Genomic DNA, 24,173 nt, shown 5'->3' on the forward strand with positions numbered 1-24,173 from the left:
CATAATCACTCGGGGCAAGTACAACAGGCCAATCAGTGGCCGTCGTGCCGAGTGGACCCAGCTGGACTCCACCCCCCACTAAGCGAATTAAAAAAAAAGGTAAAAGGTAAAGTTTGTCCTTGTGCGTAACTAATTAAGCACTACGCCATAAAGATGTATGGGGGAGTGGATATACAGACCCACGTTTTCTTGCCCTCCACACTAGTTGGAGGTGGCTGGTTAGCTTAACGTCCCGGTCGTTTTACCCCGGAGAAAGAGCCTCCGGTATCCACTGGATAGGAAGCTGGGTGGGCCCAAGAGCCAGGACTCGAACTCCGACCCCTTGGTCATCTAGCCCGTAGCCAGTCACTATACCGACTGTGCTGTCCGGTCTCTTTCCCTGTGAGGTATGATTTGAATTTTTTGAATATATTTCGAAGAAACTGCACCTTTAAAGGGTTTTCTTTTTTGCTAGTGGGGCGGGACTAAGTCCCTTGAACTGCGGCCACTTCTGGCCTATCGTACCTGCCCCAGATGATAGGTGCGGGTGATTTTGGAGCAACTGGTGGAATGAAGATTGGCAGGGGAAACCGAAGTACTAGGAGAAAACCTGCCCCAGCATCACTTTGTCCACCACAAATCCCACTTGACCAGACTCGGGATCGAACCCGGGCCGCCGCGGTGAGAAGCCAGCGACTAACCGCTTGAGCTATGTCGCGGCCTCCTTTAAAGGGTTAATGGAAGTTGATCAGTTGGTTCTAAAGCTGTTAGGGTAGGCTGAAACATAATGGTACCATAATGAAGGGGTGTGCAAATCCGGCCCACAACGGTCGGGCAGCACTTCATACTGCTCTGTGTAACGTCCATACGAGACTGCAAAAATAAGTCAGGATTGTGTCTTTTGTATACAGTGTATTGAAATAAAAATTAATTAGGTAAAAAGTTAAAGGTATCCCTGTAACAGGGCCGGGAAGGCCCATAGGGTTGTGAGACGTCGAGGCTCCCGCATTTTCTAGACAATCGGCGGTGAGGTTGTCAGCCTTACGCTCCGGCCGCTTGTTACCCCAAAGGAAAATTCCTGGCACTCATTTCTGTTAGATATTTTATAGATACCAGGGCCATAGTGCGGCTTGAAGGATTAGGTGAATTGAAACAGCCCAATGCCCTTATCGGGACTCGAACCCGCGACCTTGGGGCTTGTATCATAGTGCCTCAACATGCCTCCCATAATTAATTAGTTGCAAGGTTAAGGCAATGTTAAGGAAAACAACGCTTCTGTACTGTAGTTTGTTCTGTTGAGTTTAAACATCTGTAACTCATATCAATTATGTAGGCTAAACGCAGTACCTTTCATATACATGAACTGACCATTTACAGTTCAACATCGACAGAGATGTGTGGTCCATGGCGTGCATGAGCGAGTGACATTGCCCGCCAGCCTAAATCATTTCCCACCTGTAAGTAAAAAGTAAAGCTATCCCTGTAAGAGGCCATGAAGGCCCATAGGGTTGTGAGACGTTGAGGGTCTCACATTATCTAGACAATCGGCTCAAAGATGGCGGTAAGGTTGTCAGCCTTTCGCGCTGGCCGCGCTTTACTCCCCAGGAAAATTATTTAATTAATTCCTGGTACTCATTTCTGTTAGAGGCTGAGTGAACCCCAGGGCCATAGTGCGGCTGGAACGATTAGGTCAGTTGGAAAAATCCAATGACCTCATCGGGATTTGAACCCGCGACCTTCCAGCTTGTAGCATAGCCCCTCAACCAACTACGCTACCGCGTGCCCCCCTTTCCCACCCCTACCGTAAGCTTATTCTTCCTTTTGAAGCAAGCGAAAATTAATGTACTCGTAGCATGCCATGTACTAAGTCGGTATAGCAACGGGCTGCCGGCTGGATGGCCGGGGTTCGATTCCCGTCGGGGGCACGAGATATTTCCTACTCTACAGCGTTCAGACTGATTCTGGGGCCAACCCCTCCTATCTAATGAATACCGGGGACTTTTGCTCCGGTTGTTAAGCGGCCGGTGCATGATGCTGACCGCCCACCTCCATATAGTGCTGAGCTCAAGAATGGCGATGGTATACCTCCATTCCCACATACATCTTCATGGCGTGATGCTTAATGAATTAAGCACAGGAAGAACTTTACCTTTTTTTTTCCTTGGCACTACAGCCCCAGTGGGCCTAGGCCTACATCCATGAACTTCTCCGTTCACTTCGGTTTTTCTAGTTCTTACACATTCGGTAGGACTCCTTGGGTGGGTGATCAGCTCGTCGCAAGGCCTCTACTTGTACACAAACTAAACATCCATGCTCTGAGTGGGATTCGAACTCACGATCCCGGTTTCAAAGCGAGCGAAGACAGTGCATGCCTTAGACGGCTCGAAGTTTACCTTGCACTAATAACAACCCAGCATGTCATTCTTATACACGTACTTGTTGCTGTAGTCAACCTATATATTTCTAAATATTTAAAACATTACTGCGTAGTGTAATGTATATGGAAGTAAATCAATATAATTCATATAACTTAAGGAATAGTTTCAAAGAAGAAAAAAAAGTTGGCTGTCAGGTGTGGGGTTCGAACCCACGCTCCCTTACGGGAACCAGAACTTAAGTCTGGCGCCTTAGACCGCTCGGCCAACCTGACTACAGTGCTGCGCATCTCTGAATGTTGTTATATAAGTCTGCACCAATTTCTATCCACACCTACTACCGTAACAGTTAGCAAATTGTTGCATTGAAATCTCTAATATCGTTTAACCTTACTGAGAACAGTACAATAATTGAAGTAATTACAGCTGAAGTGGAATACGAATACATAGTGTATACATCAATAGTGTATATGACGTCATTGCAGACGTACTTGTACGTGCTGCCATCTCCTAGGCAGCACATTGAATCATGTGAGAAGGTCTCGCCGTATTCTGCCCGGGGGGTGGGGGGGGNGAGAGAGAGAAGGGGATAAACACATGCGTAATATTATAATTGATCCGAAGTTAAACAATTTTCTGCTTTTAGCTGTTGAAGACGCATACATTTATGTTCCAAACGACAATTAAATTTGCCTGACAATTTTTGGTAATGATCCCCTAGTACTAAACAACGTCGAGATCCGTCCAGCTGTTTCCGAGATGAAGCATACGAAGGTGTTAGACATCTCTCTTATGCCTTCACTTTGCACACCTCTTACGAAGTACATAAACAGTAGATATACGTGGGCGTACCTGCTACGAGTATATAGGGTTGTATGAGATATCTGTGGTAGGACAATAAGAATAATGAACAATCAGTTATAGAAAAAGGCGGTCGTTGCCAGTGACGCTACTGGGCATGGAGAATATTCAGCTAAGTTGGGATGCAAGATTTTTGTGAACATTGTGGTAAACCTTTTCGTTCCATAAAAGCAGGATTTCTTTTCTTGCTCTCTAGCTATGAACAAGCAGTAATAAGAGTTATAACGCCTTGTAGTCCGTTGAAAGTCAACCACCGTTTCGGAGAAACGCCTTCTTGACCCGTAGCCTCTCGTATCGTCGAAAGTATCGAGGAGTAGCTCCCCCATAGGAAAAAAAAAGCACTATTATGATTTGAGGCTCTCACAGCGGTGGTTACGAAGAGTTCTGTCTTCTGGGATATAACGCCGTGTAGTCTGCTGAAAGTTAACATGCTTCATGCTGGTGTCTTGCTTGGCTTACGCTTAAACCCTGAAGATGGTGTTGTTCCCCCGGGACGTCAGCTGACTTTCAGCGGACTATACGGCGTTATAGGGTACGCGGTAGCGTAGTGATTAAGGTACTATGCTACAAGCCGGAAGGTCGCGGGTTCAAGTCAGGATGAGATTATTGGATTTTTTTTTTCAATTGACCTAATCCTTCCGGCCGCAATAGGCCCTGGGGTTTACTCAGCCTCTAACAGAAATGAGTACCAGGAATTAATTAAATAATTTTTCTGGGGAGTGAAGCGCGGCCGGCGCGTAAGGCTGACAACCTTACCGCCATCTCTGAGCCGATTGTCTAGATAATGTGGGACCCTTAACGTCTCACAACCCTATGGGCCTTCACGGCCTGTTACAGGGATAGCTTTACTTTTACACGGCGTTATATCCCAGAAGATGGAAACTCTTCATAACCACTCTCTGTGAGAGCCTTATATCCTAAAAATTCTGTATCATAATGGCATTAGCCTTGGTTGAGGTACGTTTAGAATGTTCTCAGTTCGGTTCCCGATCAGAATTTGGAACGACGACATATATATATACTCCACGCTCCTGCAGTGTAAAATCATTCGTCCCACTTTAATTAACGATACTGTTTACGTAACTTCGATTGAAGTGGAACACGGCAGCGAATGGTGAGTAGGTATGGATCTGGAAGGAAGCGACGTGTTTCACGGTATTATCCCTGCAATTTCCTGGAAAGACCAAGGAGAATTGCTGGAACCGTCAATCTGATCAAGAGCCGAAGAGGGTAGCACCCAGTACAAGCCTAGAGCTACGGCCTCCTTACTACCGTACTTTAAAAATAATTTCAGTTGGTGAAAGTAGATCTACAGATGTTCACGTTCAAGTTAATATGTATATAATGCTCATAGAGTAGCCAGCAGCATATCGAGTCTCAGACTGTTTCACATGATGTATTTTCCGGATAATTGAGATATGCACAGACGTATTTCATACAAAGTTGCCAACTAATCATGATTTCAACAAATGCTGTACCTCAAATATGTATATACTAAGCAGACAGCTAAAAAAAGGAAATAAACGGTAATTGCAGTCTGAAAGGAACTTCACAGCACAAATCTGGTTTGCCGATGTCAGAAGGTGGATTCATACACCATTTTAAAGTCTCAGCGAAACCTTTAAACATCAGTCTTGCAGACTGAAACTTTATGCGTGAAATACTACTGCAGTAATTCCGCAGTGAATTTAAGGAAATGCAATAACTTCCTTATGAGGTGACGACAATACCTCTATTGAATGTAGCGAACTGCTGAAGCTAACTGGAAAACAAACTGGGTACCTAATTTCATGGAGAATTCAGAGTAGCAAGAAACGAAATTTGGTAGGTCTATCCTATTTATCGTAATTCAGACATTCACAATCAAGTTTGTGGCATCTTACGTCATACTGATTAAGTAAATATACTCTGAATTATTTCTAGTGTGTATTTCGTAGTTTATAATGAAATATATATGTTTATAGTATAGTCATGTCATGCCTCCGTAGTCTAGGGGTAACGTTCCCACCTCATGACTCAAGGTACGCGGGTTCAAACTCGGCGGAGGTCGTGGAATTTTTAAGGGCGGAAAAATTCAGGGAACAAGTCCTCCGGGAGGGACTTTAAGCCGTGGGTCCCGTGTCGTAAATTTACGGCACGTAAAAGAACCTCATGTCTCTAGGAGACCTCTGAGCTAAATTAGGCAAATTTCCCGCCCAAGTAGTTTCCAATGCCTCCGGTAGATGGGAGAACTTAGGTACCACTGCCAGAGGAGGGACGACCTCACTGACAGAAGGGAACGATAGCAAGCACCAGTAGAGGTAGGGTGTCGAGACAGTAGAAATTCAAAGGGGGACGCACAATAGATCAAACTGGTCGCGGTGCATGGGGTAACCCACCCCTTCAATAATCAATAGTCATTCTCCCAATAACTTTTGAGTCAAAAGTTGAGCTAAAGTAATAGGAACCTACTGCGACACTTAACGTAGGGTCCGTAATATTTATATGGTAATTTCCTCCCTAAATCTGTATTGGTGACGATAATTAAACAACCGCTTGAGCTATGCAGAACGACCATCAGCACGTCTATGCATTCTCCACATCTAATTGAAGCATATTCATTCTCTTCTTGGAGACATTAGGCTGACTTTCGTAATTAGATGAACATCTCTTACGGCGCTTCTAATGTAAGTCCCATAAGGTGAGAGTATCCCTGTAACAGGCCCTGGAGGCCCATAGGGTTGTGAGATGTCGAGGCTCCCACATTTGCTAGAGAGTCGGTTCACAGATGAGGGCGAGGTTGTCAGCCTTAAGCGCCGGCCGCCCTTTACCCCCCAGGAATATTCCTGGTACTCATTTCTGTTAGAGGCTGAGTTGACCCCAGGTCCATAATGGGGCTGGAAGGATTAGGTAAAGTGAAAAAATCCACCTCATCGGGATTCGATCTTGAGACGTTCCGGCTTGTAGCATAGTGCCTCAACCAACTACGCTACCGCGTGCCCCCAATATAAGTCCCATATGTTAATTTATTTTATTTACTCCAAATTACAAGCCTAAGAATAAGTTCTGGGAAGAAATAACGAAGCCTACTTTCCTTCAAAAAGCTTCAATGTAAACAGTAAGGCTGGAATGACCACATATACAATACTTGTGGATCACAACTAGCATTAACATAAAACACAAACATTTATGTTTGTTGCAGATGGCCAGTATTGAGGTGTCCCTCTCAACAACCCCGCGCCGAAAGAAGAACGGGAGTATTGGGGGCGGCTGCGGCGGCGTAGGCACAATAACAACAGGGGTAGTCAGCGGCCCCCCAGTACATCGCCCCATCACGTCTAAAGACATCGCCAAGGAACTGGAAACCCTGCGTAATGTCGTGCGGGATAAGGAGAACGTGATCCAAAGGTACCCTGGTTCGACCCTGAGCAAGTGACAGCAGGACTGATGGCTTCTGAGGTGTTGAGTACAGGCAACTTGTATTTAACGACGCTGCTCATCAGTAGATACTTTATAACGTGGATTAGGAGGAGCGATGAACAGGAAAGATTTGGAAGGAGCCGTCAGGTCTAATACCGGTATTCTTCTGGATTCTGCAGAAGGCCTGGAAGAACTGGTCACGACAGCCGGTAACTCTGCCGAAATTCGAAGTGTAGCTCCGGAATATAAAGACCAGAGAGTTGCCGTTACAGAAACTCGCTTTGTAACAGAGATATGAACTGAGACGAAAAAAGAAAAAGGGTTGGGATAGTGGGATCCTTTAAAATCAGGTTATGTAAATTTGCATGACCCAAAAAAGCTCCGGTGGGCATTTATCACTTACGTGTACGTGTATATCGCTCTGCATCGCACATCTGCCAAAGAAGGTGCCAATAAGGAGCTCGCGATTATAGAGGACGGGGTCGATAATCCGTAATAGGAAGATGCGATATTTACAGGCTAGTATGGGACAAGCAGGCCGGTCACGGTAGCCGAGCGGTCTAAGGCATGCACTGTCTTCGCTCGCTCGGAAGCCGGGATCGTGGGTTCGAATCCCACTCAGGGCATGGATGTGTGCGTTTTTCTGTGTTTGTCTACAGGTAGAGGCCTTGCGACGAGCTGATCACTCGTCCAAGGAGTCCTACCGTATGTGTAAAATCTAGAAAAACCGAAGTGAACGGAGTTTATGGTGGTAGGCCTAGGCCCACTGGGGCTGTAGTGCCAAGGAAAAAAAAATGGGACAAGTAGAATTATGCACTGTAATGATGTTTAGTGCAGAAGTCATATCTGTTGAACAATGGTTGATTCGTATGGCATTTAACTACTCTGTATAGAACTATAAGGTTTATTTTGGTCTGGGATATATAAGACAAAAAACCACGTTTCAGAGACAGATAGTTCTTATAGTTCTATACAGCATACACCATCGTCAGAATCCTTTAAAGTCTATTTAACTACTCTGTTTCAATTACAGTGATTAAACAGCGTTGAATAAAATGGTAAGATGATTATGTAGATCTCTGATGAAATGGAAGGATTTGGAAAGATGAGTTCGCGCCCTTAATAAAGACAGCCAGTAATAAGGCAGAGATTATAACCGGCCGAATTCAAGTCTGTTCACACTCCCTTAAATTATGAACAATCATACAGTGCGAACGGTCCCTGTTATGTTGCAACCTGTCCATGGTTTTGAACAGCACACAAAGGGCGGAATCTGAGGTTCTCACAGCAGGCAGCAAGCAATTCTGGCATTACAATTTTGAGGTAATAACTTACAGAGGAGACGAAGACAGGCGGGACATGTAGTACGCATGGGAATGATGAAAAACGCATACAGAATTTTGGCCGGAAAGGTTGAAGGGAGGAAAACACTGGGAAGACCTAGACGCAGATGGGTCGATAGTATTAAAACGGATGTCTAGGAAATGGGGTTTGCGGACTTGGATTGGATCCGTCACCTCTCTATCAGCACGGCAATTAACCTTCGGGTCCCACAGAAGGAGAATAATTTCTTGATTAGGTGACATACTGTTACCTTCTGAAGAATTCTTCCAACTGAGTGAGCTGCTAGTTAGATTGCAATGGCAAATATTTGAACGGCTGAAAATAGTTAATTGGAAAGGATGTGGAACGAAGCTGTCGTGACCTATTTTAAGTACATATCCCACACACATCCTTAGTCAGGGTAGCTTGTCTGCGGACCGAGGTTTTAATAATGAGTATGTCTATTCTGCAGCCTCAAGGGGCAGCTATGCAATACGCTGAGCATCAGTCGCCTGTCGGCGACGTACCTGAGACAAAACAACAGCGGGCAACCCCTCACAGAGAAGGAACGCCGTTCTGCGGAGGAACGACTACAGAGACTGCGCCAGGACATGGACAACAAGCGACTTACTATCAAGAACCTCAAGATGGCGCTTGAGAGGCTCGACATCACCGAGTGAGTAGCTACACTGTCCGGAGTGGCCTCATGTGTCACCGATCCTCTGATCCATCAGACCAGGGCTAATACCGCGATCCCCTAAATTAGTATGTACATTTATGAATAGAGCTACTGATCAACGAGAAATAAATCTAGCATATTTACCTTTATCTGTGTCCGCCGGCCGTAGCTGCACTTTCCCGTAGCAAGAATATTAAATCTTATCGAAACACCGATTTGCCAAAACCGTGCGTGGATACAAGTATATATTAAGCAATTCTTAAAAATTCGCTGATCTGTGTGTAGGTTACCGATGAGGTCATTGGATTTTTTTGAATTGACCTAATCCTTCCGGCCGCGCTATGGCCCTGGGGTTCACTCAGCCTCTAACAGAAATGAGTACCAGGAATTAAATAAATAATTTTCCTGTGGAGTAAAGCGCGGCCGGCGCGTTTAGGCTGACAACCTTACCGCCATCTGTGAACCGACTGTCTAGATAATGTGGGACCCTCAACGTCTCACAACCCTATGGGCCTTCATGGCCTGTTACAGGGATAGCTTCACTTTTACTTTTTTACTGTGTGTAGGTAGACACCGGGAGGAGTGGGACTTTGTTTCGTAAAGTCATATTATTTTACGGTGACCTCTGAAATCTATCTGGACAGGAACACTGATTGTGTCCATTCTCGTATTATGAGTTTACTGACATGTGTACCAGAGGGGCTGAACGTGGAGAATACAGAGTAGTCATATTAATAAGAACAAAATTAATCGATTGAACAGGTATATGTCTCCTCTGTTTGACAAGTTACAAGACATGCAAAAACAAACAAGAGTAACAGTGGTGAATCAAAATTCTAGTTGTCCGCAAGTAAATATATGTGACAAGGTAAAGCTGAAGTAAATCTGTCCCTGTGCTCAAATGGTAAGAGTTCCTGGCTACAGATCCAAAGATCCGGGTTCGATTCCCGGCGCTACCAGATGTTCTGAGAAGTAGTGGGTTTGGAACGGGGTCCGCTCAGATTCGTGAGGATAATTGCGGAACTATTTCAAAGAAATAGCGGCTCCGGTCTAAAAAACGAAATTAACGGCCGTGGGGATTCGTTGCGCTGACCACGCGACACCCTCTATCCGCTAAAGTTGACACTAACTTCGCCGACAAGCGGCGGTGGCTCTGTCGGTATAGTTCGCTTGCGGACTAAGACCACGGAGTTTTTTTGTGCTCAAATACGCACTACGCTGTGAAGGCGCATGGGGAGTATGCCTGAGTTCTTAACCTCGGCACTTGACTGAGGTGAGTGGTCAGCTACACGCCCGGTACCCACTGGATAGGAGGCTGGGTGGACTGTATCAATGAATCTGTAGTGACGCTGCCTCCACGCCCTCTGCCAGTACCGCTATTGGACATCACTGGCACTCTGCCTCCCCATTATCTTGGCTTACCTCCCTTCTCATGCAGGTCAGAGGTCACCGTACAGTAACAGGACTGTAAACGTAATTTACACCTGAATGCTTTAGCAACATCGACGTCCGGATCCAGCAAGCAGAGCTGGAGTATCAGCTCGGTCGGGAGGAGCTCAACTTGCTTACCTTGCTGGAGGAGAGCCGTAATCTGCAGTTGTGCCTGGAAAACGCCGAGCAAAACCGCACGAAGAACGACGCCTCTACCATCTATAGGTATCTGTCATGATTTGAATTTACCCGCGGAATTCAGAAAACAGCAGTTTGAAAGAACCTCCGTCGTGTGACACGCAAAAATTCGTTGTTACTCTACTTTCTTTTCTGCAAGGAAAGAAAGAAGGCTTATGCTATCACCATTTTCTGTGTACCCCTTTCATCTTCTGAACTAGTGGGCCGATTTTTGATAATTTGGTATGAACATAATGCCACTAGACGTCATCCTAATACACCCCTTTAATTTCTTACAATAAATAACAACATGGCGGAAGCGCAAGCTTGTTAGGTGGGAGCAACACTAGCGCCACTTCATTTATATCCTGAAATTATGGGTCGTAATAGATCTTCGAAAAATATAAACGTTACTAACGTCTTTTATAGAATTTAAATTAACAAGATGTGTACCAGCCGTGCGAGAACATCGCAACAGCTAACTAATGTGTCATTCGAGTTAGGCAACTGAAACTTCCTATGAAGATAAATCTATCATACGCGAACATACATATTACGTATGAGACACTGTTTGTAAGTAAACAATCACAAACATGGTGACGATGCGAAACTCTGAGGTTATATCCGACAAATTTAACCTAGACACAATTTGTCCTGGTGTAATAATTTGAGCCGATCACGGTAGCCGAGCGGTCTAAGGCATGTACTGTCTTCGCTCGCTCGGAAGCCGGGATCGTGGGTTCGAATCCCACATAAGGCATGGCTGTTTGGTATGTGCATGTGTTTATTCTGTGTTTCTGTTGTCCTGTGTTTAGGTAGAGGCCTTGCGACGAGCTGACCACTCGTCCAAGAGTCCTACCATCTGTAAAATGATAAAAAAAAAAAAACAACCTCGACACCCTAAGGTATAAGAGGAACGGATTAAGGAAGTAATAATTTGACGAGTATATGTATCGCCGAGCTGTCCGGTGGGAGTTCACAGGACTACAGGGCATTACATCCCAGAAGAGCGTAAGCTTCGCAGTCAGCGCTGTGAAAACCCAAATCCAACAAGTCCACACCCTTTAATAAAAATAGTAATGGTTATATACAAAATTCAAAATCTATGCAATAGGAAAGTAGGCTGTCCGAGTTCTCCTTGGAACTGTTTTGTTCTGTTTAGGATGTGCAACATTACTTGGCACGTGGACAGGTGTAGATACACAGAGGACTGATGTGAGGTCACGCAGAGGGATAGATGATAGTGAAAATGATGATTGCCCGTAGGGGATCTACAAATTGAAGTGGGATCCGAAAGATGAAGGGGAACGTTATTATAAGACGTTCTGGGAAGAACTAATCGCCTTTGATACGACACATACCGCATAGAAAACGACGCCTATAATTCATCGTTGCCGTGGGAACGTGTTCACCGAGCCGTTGCCTGGCAACGATAGGGGGAAACATAGACAGACCCACAGACTCTCCTTTGACAGAACACGGACCGCATAGAAAATGACGCGTTCAAGAATTCTTCTGCTGTTGCGTGTGTATTCATTGCTGAGGCAAAGTTTTTAGTGAGCCATTGCCTAGCAACATACATATACAGACACGGATGGATGGAAGGCATTTATGAAGTAAGCGGTTGCGATGGGTTCATGCGCCAAGATATACATACCAAGTTTCATAGATTGGTTCAGGCATTCAGAAGTTGACAGGGGGGAATAGATTCATAGACCCATAAACAGAATGGTTATCTCATATGCCTACGTTATTTGTTTAATTAAGAGACCACTGGGAAGGCCAAGGCGTAGGTGGGTGGACAATATTATAATGGAACCTAAAGAGGTGGGGTGGGATGGTATCGATTGGATTGATCTGGCTCAGGATAGGGACCAGTGGAGGTCTCTTGTGAACACTGTAATGAACCTTCGGGTTCCATAAAATGCTGGGAAATTCTTGAGTAGCTGTACATTTGGCTTCTCCTCAAGAAAGGCTCAGCTCCTTAAGTAAGTAAGTAAGTAAGGAAAGTAGGCTAAAACATACGGGTATAGTGCGTGGCAGTGAAATACTAGAAGTTCGCCCCGGGCAGAATTTGTGGTGAACCCCAATGCTCTCTGCTACGCAAGCCAAGAGCCGCCTAACATGTGCTCTCTGTTCACAGCTCTGTGAGTGGGTCTAGCAACGTGACTCTGCACGCCTTGGAACTTACCTACGACCCCAAGAGTCCGAGATTTGGTGCGGGGCCGTGGGAAGATACGCTTGGGCTATACGTGGAGTGGGCAACAGAGGACTCGGGCATGGTCAAGGGGGACAGGTACGTCTACTGTTGCCAAGCAACAGGTTAAGGGTAAACTCGCCACTGTGCCTAAGACAGGAGAACAGAAGGTATGGATATAAGGGCGTCGATATCAGATGAGTAGTCGGGGCTGGCAACCAAACTTCGTCTGTCAAGCCCATAGCCAGACACTTTACTGACTAAGGTATCCTTCTTGAAGCCGTTATGTCACCACACTAGGGCACACCCAGCCCCCTGAACAGTGGGTATCGGGGGCTGTTTCTGGGGGCAAGGCGGCAGAAGCATGAAGCCTACCACTCACCCCTAACTAGTTCTGAGGTTGAGAGTGGTGAAGCTATACATCCATTGCCCCATACGTCTTCAAGCACAGGGGCAACTTTACCTTTATCCATCATGTTAAGAATATGTCAGTACTCTGTATTTGCCTAAGACCTGCCATAACGAAATGGAAAATTGATATTTTACTAATGACTGGAATCGCACTGACTTGCGAATTCTAACAGCGAAGCGAGGGGAATATGTTCTGTACGAAAGGTGTAATGAAGGATTTGAGGTTCTCACAGTACTATCTGCTGGGATATAACGCCATGTAGTGCGCTGAAACTCAACCGACGTTTCGGAGGAACATATCACTTCCATCCTCAGGGTCGAATAAGTGGAGCTCGGCGTTATATCCCAGAAGATAGTAGTGCCATTCAAGGTTCAATGAAAATTAGATTTGCTATGCGTTCTTTGAACTAAGTCCATAATGAATGAAGGTGGGGTCGTGCCTGTCCGTATGCTGAAAAACGGATTACGACGAAATCTGGCACTCGAAATCTACACTATGTCGCTGGCTTCTCACCGCGACGGCCCGGGTTCGATCCCGGGTCTGGTCAAGTCCGGATTTGTGGTGGACAAAGTGGCAGGTTTTCTCCGAGTACTTCGGTTTCCCCTGCCAATCTTCATTCCACCAATTGCTCCACAATCACCCTCACCTATCATCTGGGGCTGGAACAATAGGCCAGAAGTGGCCGCAGTACAAGGTACTTAGTCCCACCCCACTAGCAATAAACAAAATTAGTATCGGTCGAGTGTAATTTCTTTCCATGAAGCTGAAATTACACTTCGTCGATTTTCTTTGACACAGCACACTGTACAGAATGTTTGTGCACGACATAATATATATGTAGTTCTCATTAAGACGCATACTAGGCCACATCATAGCTCAGGCGGTTAGTCGCTGGCTTCCCGCCGCGGCGGCTCGCGTCAGATCAAGTGGCATTTGTGGTGGACAAAGTGGCGCTGGAGCCAAGTTTTCTCCGAGTACTTCGGTTTCTCTTGCCAATCTTCATTCCACCAATTGCTCTACAATCACCTTTACCTATCATCTGGGGCTGATACACTAGGCCAGTGCTGTCCAACGTTTTAATGTACTCGGGCACAATTCACTGATGCCTATGGAGGTGCGGGCGCCGCCGCCGCCCCCGCCCCCGCCCCCCCCACCACNACTACTACTACTACTACTACTACTACTACTAGTACTTCCACTACTACTACTACTAAATAATAATAATATTTTTCGAAAATATTTAACAGTACTTAGACGTTAAAAAATGTCTNTCTCCGAGTACTTCGGTTTCTCTTGCCAATCTTCATTCCACCAATTGCTCTACAATCACCTTTATCTATCATCTGGGGCTGATACACTAGGCCAGTGCTGTCCAACGTTTTTATGTACTCGGGCACAATTCACTGATGCCTATGGAGGTGCGGGCGCCGCCGCCGCCACCGCCACCGCCGCCGCCACCACCACCACCACCACCACCACTACTACCACTACCACTACTACTACCACTACTACTACTACTACTACCACTACTACTACTACTACCACTACTACTACTACTACCACTACTACTACTACCACTACTACTACTACCACCACTACTACTACTACTACCACTACTACTACTACTACTACTACTACTACTAGTACTTCCACTACTACTACTACTAAATAATAATAATATTTTTCGAAAATATTTAACAGTACTTAGACGTTAAAAAATGTCTCTTGTCTTACAATTTGAATTCATATTAAAAATCGGCTCAATTATATGTGGTTACGGAGGGCGCCAGAAAAATATACCACGGGCGCCATGGGGCCCGCGGGAGCCGCGTTGGACAGGGCTGCTAGGCCAATAGTGGCCGCACTACCAATTGGACTCAGTCTCACCCCATTAAGAATAAGACTTGTAACTTTATACAAGATGCTTTTTAAGTTGTGATATTTATGAAATATAAGTATAAATTATTTCTGATTCCGTACCGTGTGATATGTAGTGCTAGTTATATCTGCAGTAAATAGTAAAAAGTATGAATTGCAAAATAATGTCTTTGGAAAATATGCATATTCCACTGGTAATTATCCATTTTATTTTCATTTCCCTCACACTTTCTTTACGTCTAATATGAGCGGAAAATTATGACGAGTAGAATGCATTGGGAACAAGTGGATGTTTTGAGTCATTACTCGAGAATTATTTTGAGAAAACCATCATTTTCAAATGATATCGAAAGACCTTCCTCCAGAAGAGAACATGTCAAAATCCGGGGGTTTCGTATTCAGATGATATTAAGTGCGGGCGAAATAACGTGGGTTTACACACAATGACCCGGTCTTCGGGCTGCTAGCATCTGTTCAACTCGTATTGTAATTTATTTTCACACTCGAAAGTCATGTTGTCTACTGTTTAACTTTCTGGTCTGCTCACATTCATAACTAACTCTCAAACTGCAAATCCTTACACATTTGGTTAAACTACTTGGACGGGGGAGTGGGTCTTAGCGAAGTCTCTACTTTTACATGATAACAGAATATAGAAAAAGTCAACTTACATCCATGCCTTGAGCGGAATTCAAACCCAGGATCTCATCGTTCAAGCGATTGACGATCATTCTAGACATGAGTCAACATATTCTATGAGCCTGCACACGTTTGTCATATACAAAGATATATGCTTATGAGAACATGTAGAAGTCGCCCCTGTGCCTAAGCACCACACCACGAAGACTATCGGTCACAAAGGGATAGTTCTCGCACGCTACATGGCAGAAATAGATGGGGGTGAGTGGACAGCTTCATGCTGTCAGCCACTGTAACCAGGAAAAGGTTCCTGGTGTCCTATCTGACAAGACAGTGAACACCCGGTTTGGTAACAGAGCCTAGATCCTACAGAGAATAGAATTCCCGGTAGTCCATTCCGTATTAGTTATTTATGACTTGAATATTTTCTATGTCACCTATCAACTGATACAGGGCGTCAATTCTAATAACCAATTAAGGTACGCCATATTTGAAAACTCCCTGAACAAACTAGATGCTTCTAACAGAATTTAGTAATAAGGGGAGACAGATAGGTCTAAGTACCTTCAATTCCTGTTCTCTACTATCGCCAGTTCCCTGATGCGGCTGCACTTGATAGGAATCGCCCGGTATAATGTAAACGAAGACGCTAATTATAAGATACCTTCAGTTCATATTCTCTGCTACCGCCCGTTTCTTGACTCGAATGCGCTCTTTATGAACCAGGCTGTTTTACGTGGGTGAACAAGCTAGCTCTAACATGCCTTCACTGCGACTGCGCATGTTTCGACTCATCCTGTATAATGAAACATAGAAGCTAATTATGATGCCTTTAATTATGTTCTTGCTAAATTCTTGCGTCATGTTTTTTTCTCCTTGGCACTACAGCTCCAGTGGGCCTAGGCCTACATCCACGAACTTCTCCGTTCACTTCGGTTTTTCTAGATCTTACACATTCGGTAGGACTCCTTGGGTGGGTGATCAGCTTGTCGCAAGGCCTCTACCTGTAGACAAACACAGAAAAACGCACACAAACATCCGTGCCCTGAGTGGGATTCGAACCCACGATGCCGGCTTCCGAGCGAGCGAAGACTGTGCATGCCTTAGACCGCTCGGCTACCGTGACCGGCTTCTTGCGTCATTATTAAGAATTATTTTGTATAATGTACGAGAAGACGATAGTAATATTACGCTTTCAATTCCTCAACCCATTTGATTTTTATTTATGACGAACCGTAAAGCAAAACGTTTACCTATCAAACCATCAACTGAAGCAAAATATCGAAATCACAGTTCCCCCTGTTCCTCTAGAACTGCAAAAATGTAAACTTTCCAGGACGTGTGTGTGGAACATTGAACAGCATTTCCAGCATCTGCTGCAACCTATGTAAGCTTGATCTGTAACGCACGTTTATTTGTTCCACTAGCAGTCAGAATCTCAGTGGGACGGACGTGACATCGCCTCAGAGGTTCGATATGCGGGGCGCTCCAACATAAATCTCACATGTTCAGCACTAAGTATGTGGACGCTAAAAGGAACAGAAGACGTCACTAGCTGAAAAACAAGGGAATAGATTTTCCAGCTATGAGACCGCCTCTGTGGTCTAGTGGTCAGAGTTCCTGGCTACATACCCAGAGGTTCCAGGTTCGATTTCCGGCGCTACCGGATTTTCTGAGACGTAATGGGTCTGGAACGGGGTCCGCTCAGCCTCGTGAGGATAATTAAGAAGCTACTTGAATGGAAAAGTAGCGGCTCCGGCAAAAAAAACCGAAATTAACGGCCGTGGGGATTCGTTGTGCTGACCACGTGACACCCTCTATCCGCTAAAGTTGGCACTAACTTAGCCGACAAGAGGCGGTCGCTCGGTCAGTATAGTTCGCTTGCGGACTAAAGCCATGGAGTTTGTTTGATAACACACATACAAAGTCTAACGCTAGTCCCTGAATTCCCTTTCTTCCACACACGAATTATCAGCGGGGTAAAGGTATCATCTGCTGCGGACTTTGTTAGCGCCAGTTTACAGATACGGCTGTAAATGAATCTCGTCTTCCTATTCCAATTATAAATAACCACAATGACATTCGTAAGCCAAAATATAGGCAATTTACTTATAGGGAACACGTCTACTAGTTTGGTTCTTCGATTTTTGACACTTGGTTTTCATTATTCTCTGAGTGTTAACTCAGAAGACTACAATAGTTCTTGGGTTATTTACGGACGCATTTTCAGCTGTATAGGTTACACGGAGTTCAACGGCTAGAGTATTTTCTTTTATTGCTAGTGGGGTGGGACTAAGTCCCTTGTGCTGCGGCCACTTCTGGCCTATTGTACCAGCCCCAGATGATAGGTGAGGGTGATTGTGTAGCAATTGGTGGAATGAAGTTGGCAGGGGAAACCGAAGTACTCGGAGAAACCCTGCCACTTTGTCCACCACAAATCCCACTTGACCAGACCCGAGATCGAACCCGGGTTGCCGCGGTGGGAAGCCAGTGACTAACCGCTTGAGCTATGNGTGGCGCGGCCCACGGCTAGAGTAACTCTGCATGATAAATTTGGTAAGATGTGGAAGAAATCGGGCGAGGCATGTATATCGTAACCAAACCATTCCAGCCTGGCCAGACCACAATAAATCCACGATAAACCTCTGGAAGGCCAATCTCCGGGCTAAGATGGGATATCAAAAATACAGAGGTGTGCTAACCATTCAACCGCAACATGTATTCGAAATCTCTTACAGATTTTAGTGACATTGTTCGCACAGCTCCAACATTTACTCCTTAAAAATGTCACATCTTAATTTCCACATTTGTTACTTTGCCAAGGCCCTCGTCTTATAATTGTCACCCCCATAACGTGGTAATGGTGCCTTTGAGTAAATGAAACAAGTTAAAGAACCCTCCCGAATGTAAAGTCCACATTACTCGTGCTCGTGTGACTCGCTATGCTCGCGAGTAATGTGGACGATATGACAAGTCACGAGACAAGTAAATTTAAAATTTTTAATTTAAAAACTATAGCCAATAAATTAAAATACGACTACAGTCTATACACACTATGAGTAAATATACGGATCCTCACGCGCCGAAGCTTGGCGAGCAACTGGAGTAGTGTGGACGAAGATTTACGAGCACAAGTAAAAGCCTGGCGGGCACGAGCACGAGTAATGTGGATGCGCCTTAACACTGCTTCTTTTCACGGAGCTCATGGCAGCAACAGACAATGCGATAGGAACAATGCTGAACTGTCGTGCTCGGTGTACCATAGAATGGAGTAGTCTTAGCACGAAGAAGTGGACGCACCGGAATTACGCCACGATGAGGTTCAGGTGTCCAAGTCACTTCCGCTGAGCTGCTAGTAATTCGTTTCGCACCGTAGTCAAACTTCCTAACATAAGCAGGTGCACAAAGAACCGGAAGTAGCGCTGACTAATCGTGACTAACGCAGAGTTTCTGTATGACGGAACTACATTCCTTTCCAGTTCAATATTAAGTGAATTGGATTTATATCAGCGTCACTGCCCTTGTATGAGGTACATATGTTCCATGAGTAGGCCCTGTATTACATGCCTACATGACGTTTCTAGAGTTTTCACGCGTTTGTCATTATAGTGATAGGTCTTGATTTCTTGCGTCGTCGGCGCCTCAGAGGTCCAGTGGTTACCGCACTGGCATAGTACTCAAATATCCCGGTTTCGACTACAACCGCTGCCACTAATATTGAATTATGAACTAATAAAAATCACACGAAGACGGAAGTGCATCATATCAAACGTCTCGCACAGAGGAGAGTGTTCACTATAACAAAACAACGATGGTTGCAACCTTTAGTGCATAATTTGGGCGTCAATAACAAGGGCGCTCTCAAAAGAGCACCACAAGAGATATCTGGTCCCAACACTGATGTGTCAAGAATATATTAGGAGCCCCAACTAGGTGTTCCCTAACTAGGAGTCTGTGGAGAAATGTCTGGTCTGCAACATCTGGTCAGCGTTACTGTCATGACTTAGCGATTAGGCACAGGGGTCTGGATTGATAGATTTATTGGACGTTTAAAACTCGTAACTATACACTAATCTACACACTTAACAAATCACTGTAGCACACGCTAGATGTCTGTCTCTTATATCTTCCTTAGCTGTTGCTAGGTTACGGCTGCTAGCCATGGAGGTTCTTCTGCTTCGGTGCTCACATCCCACTGGATGATGGCAGGCTTGCAATTCCCCATGGCTGCATATGACTCATGATGGCAGCTTTCCAAATTCAAAGTCGAAGTCACATTACGACTGACGGTCAGTCGGCCAGTCAGTCTTGGTGTCAAGCCCCTTCTAAGGCCCAAGACCGCATTTTTGTTACCGTCATAAAGTTGCGGATTTTTCAATGTCGGGCGCCCTCTCTGATGAGAGTACAAATCTGTCATTCATCATGGTCATAGTCAGCAGTGCTTATAAACTCTACCAGCCATTTTGCTTCATGAGTTTTAATACAATTTTTGTGACAGCCACTATTTTGTCTTTTTCTGACTCGGCCCTGTTGAGCTCTGGCGACTACCTTGGGTTGGACCACATAGAAAACACCACCTCCAACAGCTCTTCCATTGTTCTGTGATGTGTCAAGAGGGGCTGTTGCCTAGAAACAGACTTCTCTTGATAAATATTCTGCCATGTCATGATATATTGTGACAGGATGGTTAAAAAATCCAGAAACCTCAGAATCTTGATATTTAGAATAATTACCATAGTGTCCAGAGTGCATGTCGTGATGCAGAACAAGAAACATTAGAAGGGAACAGTGTTTATTTGAAAACATATGGCCTGTCACTGACACTGCCATTTCTCTTCCCTCAGTTCCAATTCTCATACCATAAACTTCACCCTCACCATCTACGGTGTTCAAAGCATTACCTATTATTATTATTATTATTACAAGCTTTTCTAAATTCTGTTTGAAATGTAAAGGTCACAGTACTTTTAATTAGGTACAACACTTTCCATCATATAACTATCATGCTAAAATTTTATGTCATACAGGCTGCTTGAGGTGAACGGAAAGCTGGTGTTAACAAAGACCAAGGAGGATATGTTCCGTCTTCTGGCAGTGACTCCAGACCCTGCTCAGTTGGTTGTGATGCGTACACACCCTTCAACTTCAGCATCGCTCTTACCCACAACAGCCACTATCCACCAGTATGACCATTCACGGGAACTTCTGTTACTCCGTGAGGAGCTGGATACTCTTAGAGGGCGTGCAGAAGATGCAGAGCGTGCCAAGGACAGCTTCAGGAGTGACAACCTCCGCTTGACACATAGGATCTCCTACTTGGAGGAACAAGTTGCAGAGCTTCTGCAGAGAATGAAGGATGAAGAAACTTTGTCACATTCCAATGGTGTAACACAAAGTCCCCTTACTTCATCATCTTCAGCATTATTAAATGGCTGTGTGAATGGAGTTCGACCAATAACAACACCTACAAAAACTTCTACAGGTAAATCTGATGTCCAGGTCTTCCAAAAGGGGCCACAAGTGACAGCATTGATTGCAAATCTACCAGGACTTGAAGTAGGAAACAGTAGTCCTGTAGAGTCCCGACACAGTTTACCTACACTAAGACCCAAACCAAACGCTCCATACTCATCTTCAGGTGGGACCATGCATCATTACACTGTCACAAAGAACCCAGATGTGCGCAGTACAAAGTCCCTAGACTTTGGGTCAGACTGTTCATCTTCTGGAGGAATGAATCATCACCACCGACATGAGAAACACTCACACCACCATCATCTTCAGAATGCTAGGAGTACCAACTCACTTGATATGAACAAATCAGATGGAACATCCACACTCCAACCTAAAAGCAAGCATCATTCTCATCACAGACTCTATGAAGCAACAAGAACTGCCAAACCTGGAGAACAGTGTGTGTACGATTACAGTACAGAGGTTTCCTCTGGCATTGATCGTTCAAAACGTTACCAAAGAAAACTTCTGGAAGGACACCACCAGCAATCTGAATCACACCAGTTACGTCCTGATATGAAATCAAAACCAGATTGCACTTCTGAATCTCTTTCAGGAACCAAACGTATTGATAAGCTGCATGATGTTCGGAGTGTAAAGTCTTTGGACTTTGATTCTGAGACATCAAGACACGAGCACCACACTCATCAGTCACATTCTCATTCTGAAAATAACCATGACACTCAGAGTACAAGGTCTCTGGACTACGCATCAGAGCCAACAAGCCACACTACTTTCCGCAGTTACAGGAAACATCACAATCACCACAATGGAAATAGCAGCTATACTGAGAGCAAGCTCCAAAGGCCTACGCCACCAAAGAAACCTCTACGATTATCTTTACACAGGGCAACAAGCCTGCAGTCTGTCAGTGCCACCCCACCAACACCTCCAACACCAGCTGATTGCATACAACAAGGTAGCAAGAAACCAACAAAACGAAATCACAAAGGAGAAGCACCACCAACACCAACTGTGATTCACATTACTAAGGAATCCCCTCAACCCCCACCAAGAACACCATCCCGAGCAGAATCATGTCAGTCAGCCCTGCGGTGGCCTTCGCCTGCTGCCGCTTTGCATCAGGCAGTCATACTCAAGACAGCACGCAGTGGCACACATCTGTTAGGCCACCCTAATGAGAAGTGGTGTTAGTTTATAGATGCTCATCACGGTGTGTGTACACATAGCCATCTATGCTGGCGCACCTCTACATCCACATGCACACAATTATGCGACTTCCATAATATATGGAACTCCTTTAAAACTGCCTAATGAGGTGAAAATAAAAATGGTATTGCAATGTAATAAGATCCAGCATTGTTAAATATGGTGCAAAAACTGTAGTAACCCATTAAGGTGAATATTAAGCTCTTTTTCATTTAAATAAAATACAACTCAATATAAAGAAATGAATGAAACAGGGAAAATTTCTTCTATCTCATCAGGTAAGTGGAAATACAGTACAGCCATCAATATTAGGCTCAAATGTGTCCAGTTTAGAAGTCCTACAATATGTGTTTCTTGTGGCAAATACTGTTTTAATATGCAATGATATTTCAGCCTTCATAACTACATCAGCCTCAAGCACTAATGCATCCTTTGACCTTACATATAGTATTTACATCCCACATATGGAAACACTAGGTTCCACTTCGATAATAGAAGGTTAGGATTGTTTATCTTGGAACAAAATGGAGGTTAGTTGTGAGCTTTACTCCCATACCCACTGGACAGGAGTCTGAGTGGTCCCCACAGCCAGTTTGGGCATGGCAGAAAAGAGAAAACTCTCTGCTCCTCCCAGAAATCAAACCCTTATCATCCAGCCCTTCACTAGTCACTATACTGTCTGAGCTATCCCTGATCACAAAATTCTATCGAGCAATCCTTCAAATATAGTAGGGATCTTAAATTATATATGATGACTGTTCTATAAATGGCATGCAAGAGGAACAGAGCATTGACGATTGGTGGAAAACTCACTCACACCATGGAGATAAGCCCTTCTTGAGAAGCCTCTGGTTGTGCAGCTACTCAAGAATTTCCCGAAATTTTATGGAAGATGAAGGTTCATTATCATGCTCACAAGAGCTCTCCACTGGTCCCTATCCTGAGCCAGATCAACCCAGTCCATACTACTCCATCCTATCTTTCTAAGATATATTTTAATATTATCCACCCATCTATGTCTTGGTCTTCCTAGTGGTTTTTTCTCCTGGATTTCCCACCCAAATTCTATATGCATTCCACTTCGCCCCATATGTGCTACATTCCCTCTCCATAAAGCTGAACGTTACATAATGAAGTAAAAAAAGTAAGTAAAGCTATCCCTGTACCAGGCCGTGAAGGCCCATAGGGTTGTGAGACGTTGAGGGTCCCACATTATCTAGACAATCAGCTCAAAGATGGCGGCAAGGTTGTCAGCCTTATGCGCTGGCCGGGCTTTACTAACCAGGAAAATTATTTCATTAATTCCTGGTACTCATTTCTGTTAGAGGCTGAGTCGACCCCAGGGCCATAGTGTGGCTGGAAGGATAAGGTCAATCGAAAAAAATCGAATGACCTCATCGGGACTTGAACCTGTGACCTTCCGGCTTGTAGCATAGCCCCTCAAACAACTACTCTACTGTGTGCCCCGAACGTTATGTAATATGGCATATAAAAGAAGTACATGCTATAGAGCACAAAGCTATGTGCAATTCAATGTTTCAGGCTGCTATCTGAATGTATACCACCACTTCTAATCTTCAATTAACAGAAATAAATACCTTACCAAATATACACAGAAATACATTTTTTCTAAAAAAAAAATTGGCATCATGCTGGGAGAATTGTAGGAGGGCTATAGCTGTAGAAGTTATCAAAACAGCTAGGCCATGCCATAGCTCAAGCAGTTAGTTGCTGGCTTCCCACTGTGGCAGCCCAGGTTCAAACCTGGGTCTGGTCAAGTGGGATTTGTGGTGGACAAAGTGGCACTGGGGTAGGTTTTCTCTGAGTACTTCAGTTTCCCCTGCCAATCTTCATTCCACCAAATTCTCCATCATCATATGAGGGGGAACCCAAAAATAACCGGAATTTATTTTTGTTATTTTTTATTTTTGCATTTTTATTGAACTGTATATTAGTCCCCTTCAAAGTATTGTCCATGTGCATTAATGCACTTGTCCCAATGCTTTTGCCACTGCTCAAAACAGTGCTGGAATTCTTGAGGCTGGATACTGTTCAAAGCCTTTAGCGTGTTTTCTTTGACTTCATCCACATCACGGAATCGCTTTCCTTTCAGACTTCTCTTCATCCGTGGAAACAAAA

General features: G+C 44.6%; 1 protein-coding gene and 1 non-coding gene across 3 annotated transcripts in view; one reads left to right on the forward strand and one right to left on the reverse strand.

The window, feature by feature from the left end:
- Positions 1-22,172, forward strand: part of LOC111865818 — a 177,195-nt gene extending 155,023 nt beyond the window's left edge. For both annotated transcript variants that reach the window (XM_023854155.2, XM_023854156.2), the window contains exons 5-9: positions 6,397-6,602; positions 8,410-8,613; positions 10,114-10,272; positions 12,368-12,520; positions 20,378-22,172. In XM_023854155.2, the coding sequence (XP_023709923.1) occupies positions 6,397-6,602; positions 8,410-8,613; positions 10,114-10,272; positions 12,368-12,520; positions 20,378-22,019 (2,364 nt within the window). In that variant the 3' untranslated portion in view covers positions 22,020-22,172. The remainder of the gene's footprint in view (positions 1-6,396; positions 6,603-8,409; positions 8,614-10,113; positions 10,273-12,367; positions 12,521-20,377) is intronic.
- Trnal-uaa lies at positions 2,546-2,629 on the reverse strand. Its single transcript has one exon. It is a non-coding gene; the product is annotated as a tRNA-Leu (tRNA).
- Positions 22,173-24,173: the final 2,001 nt, after the last annotated feature.

This window comes from Cryptotermes secundus, unplaced genomic scaffold, assembly GCF_002891405.2.
Source record: "Cryptotermes secundus unplaced genomic scaffold, Csec_1.0 scaffold901, whole genome shotgun sequence".
Lineage (NCBI taxonomy): Eukaryota > Metazoa > Arthropoda > Insecta > Blattodea > Kalotermitidae > Cryptotermes > Cryptotermes secundus.